The 13146-nt window shown below is 39.3% G+C and overlaps 1 protein-coding gene across 2 annotated transcripts in view; it reads right to left on the bottom strand.

The window, feature by feature from the left end:
- Positions 1-13146, bottom strand: part of SLK (STE20 like kinase) — a 64173-nt gene that overhangs the window by 32234 nt on the left and 18793 nt on the right. For both annotated transcript variants that reach the window (XM_061636080.1, XM_061636081.1), the window contains exons 4-9: positions 11954-12002; positions 8961-9110; positions 5421-5493; positions 4886-5080; positions 4274-4355; positions 1122-1250 (exon numbers count right to left, since the gene is read on the bottom strand). In XM_061636080.1, the coding sequence (XP_061492064.1) occupies positions 1122-1250; positions 4274-4355; positions 4886-5080; positions 5421-5493; positions 8961-9110; positions 11954-12002 (678 nt within the window). The remainder of the gene's footprint in view (positions 1-1121; positions 1251-4273; positions 4356-4885; positions 5081-5420; positions 5494-8960; positions 9111-11953; positions 12003-13146) is intronic.

A 13146-nucleotide genomic window follows, 5' to 3' on the forward strand; every position in this document is an offset into this window, starting at 1 on the left:
ACCGCCCCATAGCCGATATTAACCCCATATTAGAGCAATATAATGAACAAACTATTTTATTTTGTTACTAAGTTGTTTTTTGAAATTGAACTATATAGTGGGCAGAATCCAGAGAACCTCTTGTGTGAGCAAAGCCAATTTTTGCAAGTTCCCTGTCCCCAGCCTTCCCCAGTCCACATCCCAAGTCATTCTGAAAGGTCCTCTGACTGTGAGGAGTGGCGTTTCAAGGGTATAAGTGGCTGCAGCTGGAAGGTATTGGTGGGAAAATCTTATACTGCAAGCAGAACTCCATTCATGGTTCTCTGGATCCAGTCTGTGCATTTATTTACACTCTGGGAGCCTTAGGAGACAATTTATTCAAACTTGCAAACTTACTCATTAACATAAGATACATAAGCATTTTAGTTTAGCAATGATGTTCTTTGATCTATATTCACTATCTGATGATCAAGAAGTGTATCACTAGAATGTTACAGAATGTATTTCGTGCACAATAAAATAAATTGTCAGGCAAAACAATCCTATGGAAGTTGAGGAAGAGTTTCTTTGGCCAAAAACCAATAATTTGAAGTTCTTCCAGCTTGTGCTGGCAAGGCGATTTGTCCCGTCCCACCCGCCACCATGGATGGATGTATCCCAATTTCCCTTCTATTTACTGCATTTGTGGGGTGAGGAGGGGTTCCAGGACTGGCAAATGTTTTGGCCACTTTGGGACATGTTGGAGGAATGGTAGAGCTTGAGATCATGTGATCCAAGGATTCTTCAAATCTTCCCCCTACTGCTGGAGCACTGACTGCAGAGGACCAATGGCAACAAGATTTATTGAGCCACAAGGGGAGCCTTGACTGTGGGACTCCTTCTCTGATTATGGAAACAGTTCCATGGCAACCGAAGGCTCTTTCACTGCTCCCAGTGAGCAGAGGATTGTTCCATCTGGAAATTCACATTTACTTATTTTATGCTTTACCTTGACATATTAATTGAAAATTGTGTATTATACAACTAAAAGCATTTCAGGATATCTCACAAACAGCATTTAACATTGAACCTCCTAAGCTCAACTACAAAGGCTTTAAACTACAGTATAAGTTAATAGTTTCAGTATACATATTTTAACTTACCAGAGAATTTTCAGATTCTTCTTCTTCCTCTTCATCTTTTCCATCTTCTACTTCTTCTGTAACTTCAGCCTTTGCTTCTGCAATCAGCTCTCTGACTGGTTTATTGGAAGTTACAGTAACAAATGGATGCTGTTTAAAAAAAGGCACAATTTCAAATAATCAAAATTAAAAGCCATTTAATAGCAAAATATTTCTTTCACTTAGGCCACAATATAGTTCTCCCTTGTATCTAACTCAAAATAAATATTAGAACTCTTAAGAAAATTTATACTAGTTACAATTTTGTTCTTTTCTATTTGTCCTATTTTCATGTCTAAGTCCATTTACATTTATTCATTCAGAAGTTCTATCTTTTGCATGGCTGAAGCAGACTGTCCCCTTCACCTACCTCTATTTCAGAGGTCTTTCATATTAAATCTAATACATTTTGGACGGAAGTATAAATGTAGCAACATGAAATCATGTTATATTCACCATGTTTCATTTATTCCTATTAACTCCTTGATAACTATGAAGGAGACTGCCAACTGCTCTTTGAATTCCTGAGTTCTAACCTTTTAGATATGTGAGCTTTTGCTAACATCCTTTTGGAGCCTGCTTGCATACTTCGTATGCTACAAGGAACAATTAACCCAAACAAGAAGTGCATGCATAAATTATCCATGTAACAGCTTCCCTCTCCCGTATGAATCTGCCTGAATGCCAGGTCAACATCAGAGGCTCTGGTCCAAGTCCCCCCACCGCCACAGGCATGGCAATGTGCAAAAGCAACAGCCACTTCTCCACTATGAAGCATCCCTCCAAGGAAAGTCCATCTAATCTTTATTTTTGCTCACCTTCTGGCAGGGAGCAAAAACCATTTTATTCCAACAGGAACTGGTGGCATGAATCTAAAACATGGGCTTTTGGACCAGTCCCTCAGCCACTCCTGAGCTCTGCTTTTCCTTGGGAACAGTCCAAATGGGGTTGCAGAAGTACCATCTGTTACCAGCAAGACTACCCCCATGCCAGTGTATACATAGGGTCGAGGGTTCTCACTTTCTCTCTTCCCCCATATCTACACAGAGTCCTTGTATGTTGAATGATAGGTCACCAAAGCTCACAGGTTATCAACAGCAGTTGTCTAGTGTAGTCGGAGAATAGAATAGAACCCATTCAAGAAGTCTTGAGTCTTGGGAGGTACCAGAAACTTTATATTGGGAGCAGACTGCAGACAGCAGACTAGCCTTTATAAAATATGCTATTTATTCATATCATGCACACCACAACTAATACAATGCATTCTAGGTGGCCTTAGCCATCACTGTAGAAACAGAAAAATAGAAAAATATATATCTGCACAAAAGAAATTGCTGGATATAACATCAAAGTATAAAACTCTGAAGGCACATCTTAATTAAAACAAGCAACAGTAGTTGAAGGACTTAGTTAAACTAAGTCATATCACAGAGCCAAAGTACAGAGGAATACATGTCATGACATATCACCCATCAGATGTTATGGATGGAACAGATAGATGGTTCTCCTGTTTTCTTCAACACCCCCCCCACGACTGTAGCAGAGCTGAGGGGCCCTGAGTGCTATGAAAGCTGGCTTTTTATGGGAAGGTGTGTTCCCATGGTCTTTTCATACAAATTCATTCCCACAGATTTGTAAAAAGCATTCTCATGCGAGTCTTACTGTTCTCATAGATTTCTGTTATAAACATAGATGTTCTCAGAGATTAATATCAATCCATGGGTGAATTGGCCAGGTTACTGCAAGCCATTCAGAAAATCTTACTAAAATATTTCCTGTTCTCTTCATTGCTTACATTCTAACTCAGGCTTGTTTATTTTGAATCTACTATCTTGGCTGTAAGCCCAGACTTCCTGGAGGGAGAGAACAGGTGCAGAAACGCTTGTCTTTTTAAAAATGCTTTTTTCTCCAACTCTGAAGGGGAGCAATTTCAAACTCCTGTTTTACTGTTGTTTGGCTCTTGTATCTATAGCAAAATTAATACACTAGTTCAATAAGTCTTAAGCATCTTCTAAGCAAATCTAAGCATGTGTAAATGATTTCAGCACATTATACAGTAGGGCCCCGCTTCCCGGTGCTTCGCTTCCCAGCGTTCCGCTAATGCGGCAGCTTTCATATCCCATTTTAAAGCTGATTTTTGCTGTTTTGCGACGTTTTCACGTCATTTTCACGCGACGGCCCTATTATAGTCAATGGGGTTCCGCTTTACGGCGATTTCCGCTTTACGGCAGGGGCCTGGTCCCTAACCCGCCGTATAAGCAGAGCCCTACTGTATGCATATTTTAAGCCATAATCCGGACCTTCCCATTACATATCTTTTGGAATTGCTACTTCAAGTAGTAGGTGAAAGGGGAAATGGGTGGTGTATTGCAAGTATCTGCAGGTACTGGAAAATTTGCAATGCTATGCTTACTGTCCCCTCAGCTCCCACTCAAGTGGTGGTTGAAAAGGCTTCCTTTGTCAGAAAAGGTGAGGGAAGCCAGCTATGTTGGCAGCCATCAGCTCAAGGCCACTGGAGTGCCTGATAGTGGTGTTCCCAAAGAAACAGGCCTGTCTTTGCTGTTGCTCAGCTGCTTCCTGATTAGCTGAGCTTGAGACGGAAGAATGAGATTGCAGGGAGGGTAGTTTTAAAATCTCCTCACAGTGACCTCCCATTCTACCCCCAGACAAGTACTACACATCTGATTGGGGAACAGCTGAGTAGTGGCAGAGAGGGGGCTGTGAGTGTGTGTACTTGGCCATGTGTATCTGCAGTGCACATTCCACATGTGTATGGTATATGTATGTACATGTGTGTGAAAGAGTGGAGTTGCTCTACTCATCGCTGGCTCCTGGAAGACTGCTCTTTATTTTATGTTGTACTGAATAATTTTGACTGCATGTACTGCAGCTTTAAAAAACAAGTTATTCGCTGTTTTTATGATTATCCAAGCTAGAAAAGCAGAGTATGAAACAACCGATTAAGACTCCTATTTCTCTGGTGACCAATGGCAAATTGGAATGTTCTCCACAAAGTGAAAACATGAAAAGTTTAAAAATTTTAATACAACTTTTAAATAGTTTCCATTTTAAATTTTCTATATAAATGCATTCAATATAGTATCATGACACAATAGACACTTCATTCTTCCTACCTGTAGAAGCTCAGCAGTGCCCCACCTGGCATCTACATTTTTTTCCAAAGATTTCTTTAAGAAGTCTTTAAAGTCAACAGACCTGCACAAAGGAAGCTGAACTCAATTAACTGCTATACGCTCACTTAGTGCTATATACAGTTTGAGCAATGCCATCCTTTTTAGATCCCTGATTGCTTTAAACAAGACAAACAAATAAGATCTATGCCATCAGAAATATCTAATGACTTTCAGATAAAAAACAAAGTAAGAATTTCAAAACAAAAAGTCTAATTTTTGTCTGTTAACTCTCTTACAAGATTTACAGCACCTTAATAAGCTACTATATGTCAAATAATTTTAATGAAAACTAATGCCTGGGACTGTTGCACAATTTTATTTCCATAGTTAAAGCATATCTATCTATATCCTCGTCTTGAGGGAAGCTGATTCTCTTTCAGTGATAGGCCCATATGATTAATTGAAAGCAAGCTTAGAGAATATCCAGCTAGGCTTAAGATGCCCACTACTGTATTTGGATAAAAATAACATTTAACGCTGATGCTTACAGCATGTGCTATTTTTTGCCAATTGACTAATCTTAAAAATGAAGAGTTTAAATAGAAGAATAACCATTTTGAGGGTTGTGCCAATGAAGGCGGCTCCGACTTTGCTATTTTCAGCAGAACACGCATTGGATTTAATTCATGATGAGGTGGTTCTATTTCAGCCATTTCTATTAAAGTGACACCTAAAGACCAAACATCAGCCTTGTAATCATAAGGCCTGTCTTTAGAGGTCTCACACATTACCACTTCAGGAGCCATCCTGTAGAAAGAGGGAAAAAAGGACTGTTAAGATCTGTTCTCTATAATAAGCAATATTTTCAACAGCTGGGAGAAACACAACCAAGGGATGATATCTAATGAAAGAAAATTGAATAAAAATAATACTGAGCATAAATCAACTGAAATCAAAGGACAAAAATTACGTAAGTTACAATTTCAAGTATCTTAGATATAACTTAAGGTGATGAAACCTTTAAATGTTCTAATTGAACAACACTGTCATTTTATTTATTTTACTTGAGTTTTAAAAATATGAAATTTTATAAAAAATGTAGTATGTTGCATTAACCCCAAAATAAATACAAAAATGGCAAACTTACCAATATGGTGTACCAATGAAAGAATCTCGTCTTTGTATTGTCCTTGTATTTTTAGCAGACACTCCAAAATCCGCTTCAAATAAATGAAAAAATTATTTTAGAGTCACATTTATAGCAACATACATCTGTATGTCACAAGAGTGCCATTTATTTAAATCCATGTATATATCACTCATTATTCAAGAACTATAACGTAAATTAATTAAAAGCACCATATTGAATAACAGCTAATAAAATAGCAGCATCAACAATTAACTGAAGTACAGCAAGCACTAACGGGTTCCAAAAGTCTTAAGTAAATAAAAAATGTTTATAACAGCATCAGTGCAATTTTGCAGGAAGGTGGTTCCATAGAGCTGGAAGGCCCCCACGGGCATCTGCATTTTTCTCCCCAAATCAGAAAGAGAAAGCTCTAATTATTCTTGCCCTGTTACTTCCTAATTCTACTTTAGCACCTCCTCTCACCTCTGTTAAATATCTGGGGAAAACATGCTTTATTATTTTTCTGGAACTGAATAATTCTTTTCATTTTCCTTATTGCTTCTCAATGCAATTATCCTAATTGGATAAAACCTCCTATATCTAAAAATATTTATTTTGAAAACATACTTTTTATTATCACAGATTGTTTTTCTTTGTGTGTGTGTTTTAAGCTCGCGAGTAGTGAGAGCATATTTTAACCTGGTGAGCAGATCTGTGGCAAGCAAGGCACAGGTAGGGGCTTGTCTTCTAAGATCAGGTTGGGCTTCAGAGGTGCTCAGGAGCAGTGAAATTTCTGGTTGTTTCCAAATTCTTCCCAAGCCCAACCATCACCTCCCTAACTTGCAAGCTTACACCTGCAATAGCACTGAGCTTCCTTAATAGCACCCTTATCTTCCCCCCTCCCCAAAATCATAGTAATCATGTCTATTTGGGTGAACACTTTAGCCAATAGTGGGACCCATGAATCAGAGAAATGCTTGTATATTTCAGGTGGCATCATGTCTTCACCTGGAGCCTTGCCTAGCATAAGAGATGGAGGAAGATTCTTTATCTCAGTGGTGAATTTTAAATCTTGGACTGCAAGATATCACAATTTGCTTCAGATTTATATTATCTTGGTTGATGCATTGTCTGCCAAGAACTCAGAAGAGAGGCTTCATGAAAGTATTTCTGGACATAACACTTTTCTGGACAGACAGGCTATTATTAACTCAACATTTTCAAAATAGTACAGGCTTTCTAAATGTAATATTCAAAGAGCTGCCTATTTGTCAAAGCTTACATTTATAAAACGTAGGCAAGTTTTTATGGCCCTTTGCTTTCAAACAATACCCACAACTACGATCGACATCATAGATACTCCCAGACTCCTTCGGGACTACCTTTGCATCTATGGAGTCCCAGGGATTGAAGACCTGCCACATTACCTGCTGTTTTGCCCTTTGTATTCAGAACCACAATCTAAATTCTTGGGTTTTATTTTGTCTCGCCTATGTTTTAATTCTGTGCCAGAGAAGTTTTTTCTTTTGTCTGACACAGATATTACTGTAACTCACAGGGTCTCTCTCTTTGCTTTGGCAGCATTAAGAATCCATGAAAAATGTATTACCAATAATGCAATCATCTGCTCCAGGGATGCATTGATCTAATGCTCTTGCCAACTGTTTTTAATTCTAGATGATAATAATGTATTTTAACTTCGTAAGTAGTCAAATTCTCTGTTAATTCCATTTACGTATCTAAATCCTGCTGTAAACATTTTTGTTTTAATTTTACCTGCCCTCAATTGTATGTGCAATGGCCTATGGCCCAAGCAGTAATAATAAATGGCCACAATGACATATCTATTTAGATTGGTTTTCTAGATCATAGAATGATGCTGTTATAACAAAACATGATTCATTTTCTGGGGATTGGAGATTACAGACAAATGGATGATGCTTATAGAATGATGATCTTGTTTATTTGGAATGACAAATATGATTGCTTTGCGAACACTTCACTGATGCGATTATGTATTTTAATGCTTTGATTATATAATTAAATACTTTGAAATAAAATTCAGAGAAGGACAGGGGCATCAAAATCCTTATTAATCAAAATGTGGACGGGAATCAAACATTCTTCACATTACCAAAACAAACCACTCACAATCACGAAGCTGTTTTACTCTACTAGGACTAGGAATACCTAAACTGTAATACAACTGTGTAATTCTCAAACCTCTTTGAAGTAGTACAGTGGAAATCACTTGGGCTACTGCAAAGTATAGGGTTAGAAAATTCTTTTTAGGAAGTATGAGTTTAAGAAGATAAGTTGTTGTCATTGAAAAGAGATTAATTATTGTTCAATTATTCTAACTAAAACCGTGGGGGGGGAAGCGAATGGGGAAGGGTCTCCGTTGAAGTCACTAGCTTCAAGCTGGGAAGAAAAGAAATGGATGCCCACACACTGAGAATAAATGGATTTTCTACAATGGTCTTAAAACATCATTAGCACTGCAGGCTAAGTTATGACTTAACCACAAGAAGCCATCACAAAAAGCAAGAGCTAAAAACAGACACTATCCTGAAGATCTATGAACAGGCAAACTTTTTTAAAAAAGAATAAATTTTGAGAATGAAATAAAGAGATATCTAAAAGGAGTTTACTGATTCAATGAAACAAGTATCACAGCACATATGAAGGCATGTACTCTTAGTCAAACAAATATTCAGAATGCTAAAACTCAACAGGCATGTTTTGCTCATTAAAACAAAAGACAATATATCTGCACTCAGTGCGTAAGTCAGCTACTGAACCCATTCCCACTGTATGTATTGACAGCCAATTGTATAAATAATGATTTAAAAATTCGACAAAGATATTCAGCATAAGATGTCTATGGGAAGCCTGCAAGCAGGATGTATGCAACAGCAGTCTCTGCAACTGCGATTCCCAGCAACTGGTATTCAGAGGCATACCATTCATATGATCTCAGTAGTTGTTGCTTCCCCCTAATCAGGGAATCCCATTGGGTGGGCAGCTGGTGTTGTTGCTTTCCTGCATGGAAAGCTTAGTCAGCCATCAATCTGATGGGGTTTCTTAGGCACGGCACCTACACATGCAGAAGCAGTACCCACGCCATATGGGTAGCATATGATTAAACCTTAGCTGCGACTACCAGATGCTGGAGTCTAAAAACCAGGCAACGAATACTGATATTTTGCCTTGATTGTAATCTTTCCTAGGCATTTGGCTGGCCAGTATGGTTAGTAGAAATGATCTAGCAACCTAGATCATTTATGTGATCCATTATAAGCATTTTAAAGTGTTGCTATGTGTGTGCCAAATGCTATACTATGCCAGGCTTTAGCAAACAAACAATTCATTAGAAATATTATAACATAGTTTATCCATTCCCTCTGAAATCCAAAATAAGTTTGCCAAGTATAATAAGAATAATTACTTATATTGTTTATTTTTCAGGTCAACAAAACTTACTTATGCCTACTGGGAAACTATAAATCATGGATGTTCTTTTCACATAAGTTTGTTTTTTAAAAATAGAATACTTACCTAGCTTAATGTCTCCATCCAATGTGAAAAGAATATTGCCAGCTTTTAGATCTCGATGAATGATCTTATTTTCATGCAAATAATGCAGTGCCTCAAGTGTCTGCCTGCAAACTACCCTGATCTGTGGCTCGGTTAGTGGCCTCTCAAGTTCTATAAGAAAAAACACTTTCAAAATATAAAAACCATCATTTGAAGAATTTTTTTAAAAAAATATTTTGCTTCAAGTACAACCTGATAAGGTGATCAGATAGAACAATATTCTCCAAACTGGTGCTGACTAGATGTTGTTGGGTTGCAACTCCTATCAGCCCCAGTCATTTGGGCCAATGGGAGCTAAAGTTCAAAACATCTGGAGAGCATCATGTTGGAGAAGGCTAATGTAGAAGCTATAGCATGCAGAAAAAAATGGGAAAAAGCCCTATGAAGAATCAAAACAAACAGGAGTATAGGTCCCAGTGTTTACTAGTCCTGGGTGATTACAATGCCCATGCTGAGGTTACCTCTAGTGTTCCAGCTTGGGACGACCATGGGGCTATCTAGAGTTGTCACCAGTCTGACACAAAGGACAGGGTACACCCTTGACTAGGTTTTTGCTCCAGATGGAGGAGGGGCTGTTCTGGAGATGGGGGGTGGATACCACCACATTGTCATGGTCAGACCACTTCCTGGCAAACTTTATACTTACAGCTCCAATCCTCCCCTGCACGGGTGGTGGACAGATTAAAATGGTGCACCCCCAGAGACTAATGGAACCCACTGGATTCCTGAACGCCTTGGGAAAGTTCCTGTTGAAGTCCCTGTCAGGCTGTGAAACAACAAGATGCGTCTGGCTCTGAACATGGTTGCCCCGAGTGCCCTCTCCTGCATTGTGGAGCCTGGTTTGCATCTTGGTACACCAGTGAACTAAAGGCAATAAAACAGGCTGGACAACAGCTAGAGCACAAGTGGCAAAAGATGTGCTGTGAGGCTGATCGGTCAGGAGTAAAACATCATAACTGTGCCTATTGTGGTGGTGGTGAAGAAGGCCCACTTTTCTGCCACCATCGCATCCTCAAGTAGCCATCCAGTGGCGCTTTTCCTTATTGTCAGGGGTCTGTTGACATCATCTCCAAGAAATGGAGTTTTAGACTTTTGGAGGCCCACTGTGAATTGTTTGTAAAGCACTTTTGAGGGTAAAGTTGCTCGCCTCCAGAGCAATCTTGATGCTCCATCCACATCTACTGTAGTCCCCAGTGATGTGTCCAGTGCAAAATCTGCTACAACTTCTCGGAATCCGTTTCAGTTGATGTGGACTAATGACATGGACAAGGTGCTTGTGACGATGTTGCCTCTCGACCCTTGCCCTTCTTGGCTTATTAAAGTTGATGAGGGAGTATGACCAAGTGGATCCAGGGTGTAGTCAACATGTCATTGTGGGAGGGAGCGGTTCCAATTGCCCAGAAAGAGGTGATCCAACTGCTCCTGAGAAAACCATGCTGGACTCATTGCTGTGTGACAACTACCACCCGGTCACAAACACCCCTTTTTAGGGAAGGTGATCAAGAGGGTTGTGGCGCAGCAATGGCAAGTACTTTTGGAAGAAATAGATTACCCTGACCCATTTCAATCTGGGTTCGGGGCTGGTTATGGGACTGAATCGGCCTTGGTCACCCTGATGGATGATCTTTACTGGGAGAAGGACAGGGAGAGAGCAATCCTGTTATTCTTACTTGATCTCTCAGTGGCTTTTGATACATTTACCGTGGTATCCTTCTGGGCCGATTTGCTGAGATGGATAAGGAGGGACTGTTTTACAGTGGTTCTGATCCTATCTCCAAGGTCGTTTTAAGAGAATAGCATTGGGCAACTGGCTTTCGGCCCCCTGGCAGTTGTACTGTGGGGTGCTGCAGAGTACCATCTTGTCTCCAATGCTGTTTAACATCTATATGAAGCCCTTGGGAGCGGTCATCAGGAGATTTGGGGTGAGGTGTCAACAGTATGCTGATGATACCCAGCTCTATTTCTCTGTAATATCTGAATCAGGAGAGGCCATGCAAGCCCTGGACAAGTTGGTGGGCTGGATGAGGGTTAATAAACTGAGTTTGAATCCTAGCAAGATGGAGGCAATATGGGTTGGTGGTTCCCGAATTTGGATAATTGGTCCCTTCCAACTCTACTATTCTATAATTATATAAGTAGGCTGCTATAGCACTCATGAAAGGCTTTGAGTTCGTTCCCATGCCCCCCTGGCAATACTCCAAGAGTACAAATTAAATCATACTCAAGCAAAACAAAATGCTAAAATTAAGAGCATTACTACACTGAAAAAAATGGTGCATAGTTTTTTAAACTATTGATTATCTAGAACACATTTATCATGGATCAGAACTGGCAACACCAGGATCCTTTTAGTTTATACACCAGGCAAAATGGAGGTGGAAGTCAGTGAGCAAAGGGCAGTACTGAGACAGAACCGGTACTATTATATTTCCATAAATTATGCTGAACTCTCATCAAAGCTATAATGGGAGATAAAAGGGGCCTGTTGGGGAAGTTTAAGAGGTCCTCCTGACCTGGTACTAGGAGGAACAAGAACTCTTTTAGGTCTTGGAATGATCTCCTTTAGTGAGATGAGAAACTGGTCTTCTCTTAAGGCTTTTCTTAGGAGTTATAAACCCTTCTCTAGAAGGCTTTTCACTGCTAAACTAGGTCATACGCTAAATTCTGATAAGTATTGTTTGGATTTTATTATTTATTTATTTAAATCTATATCCCACCCTTCCTCCCAGAAGGAGCCCAGGGCGGCAAACAAAAACACTCTAAAATATCTTAAAAACAAAAGACCTTAAAATATATTAAAGCTAAACATCCTTTTGTAAAATGTTATATATATATATATATATATACACACACACATTTTAGAAACAAATAGATTTTCAACACACAGTATAACCAAATTATCAACAAACAAAAATATAGCTAAGTTATTGGGTAAAATAAAACATTGTACTTGCCCAACATTACAGCATCTACAGCACCACCAGCACAGAATTCAATCAGTATCTGCATATAAAAATAAAAAGTTTATTTTTAAACACCCATGGACTGAAATTGTGTGTTGGTTAGTCTGAGCACAGGAACTGAAAACTCCTCTAACCAAGTGTACCAACATTCTTTGGCTTCTGATGTTTGACTAATCAGTCTCTCTCCCCTTTCTTCTTTTGGTTGTGAATGTTGTCTGATGAGAAAAGATGGCAAACCCTTACTGGCTGTATTGCTATTTCATCTATGGAAATGAAGAATACTCTGTCTGATGTTTAGCAGGCAGTGAAATAAAACCTAGTACTTTGCTGTTGTTTCAGTGTGTACACACACAATAAGAATCGCTGCAATTCCTGTCTCTAACTCTTTCTCAAAAACTCTCTCTAGGGATGCTACATGCTTAAATGAAACTGAGCAATGCTTATGGGCAGGGCTGTCTAACCTCCAGTAATCACAACTCAAATTCTGCATTAAGTTATGCAAAACTCTTTGTAAGGGGTGGGGGCTGAATGTGGCCCTCCAAGCCTCTTCCTAGTCCATCACCAGCCCACCAGCCACACCCTGTACTGATCAAGAATTCTGAGATTTAAATGAAGTGTGCAAATTAACCGTATCACTTACAAACCCCCCTTAGCTACTGTTTTTAAAAAGGCTACAGACATGGAGGGAATAATTCCACTAAAATTGTGGGGACTCAAGGTTGGGGCTTGCACCTCCATGATTCTCAAAATGTATAAGCCACAGTATGGTTAGTGTGGCTTGCCTAGTGAGGGTCAAGCTCATCCCCCACATTTTCTGGGCTGAAAGTAATTGTACCACCTGCCACTTAATGAAAAGGCTGCCATTTTTTTCTGGTGGGTAACACTAAGGACTAATGAGTCAAGTTTCACATTCATCAGGAACTACTTGCTTCTCTAGATTTGTTCTGCTTTGAAGCCCCAAAGAGATTTACAGGGCCCTACAGCATTAAATTTTGTATAAATTTATTTTCTTTTAATTTTAAATGAGGAAGTGCCTCCCGCAAAACTGTCAGCATTTGTTTCCACTGCATTCCACAAATTTTGATTGGCTTTGGTAGCAAACCATTATTTTAGTTTAGATTTTCTTCTCTCCTCCCTAGTACCCTGGCATGTGTAAGTCAGCCTGTCACTTCACACATGGCTGG

This window comes from Rhineura floridana, chromosome 7, assembly GCF_030035675.1.
Source record: "Rhineura floridana isolate rRhiFlo1 chromosome 7, rRhiFlo1.hap2, whole genome shotgun sequence".
Classification (NCBI taxonomy): domain Eukaryota; kingdom Metazoa; phylum Chordata; class Lepidosauria; order Squamata; family Rhineuridae; genus Rhineura; species Rhineura floridana.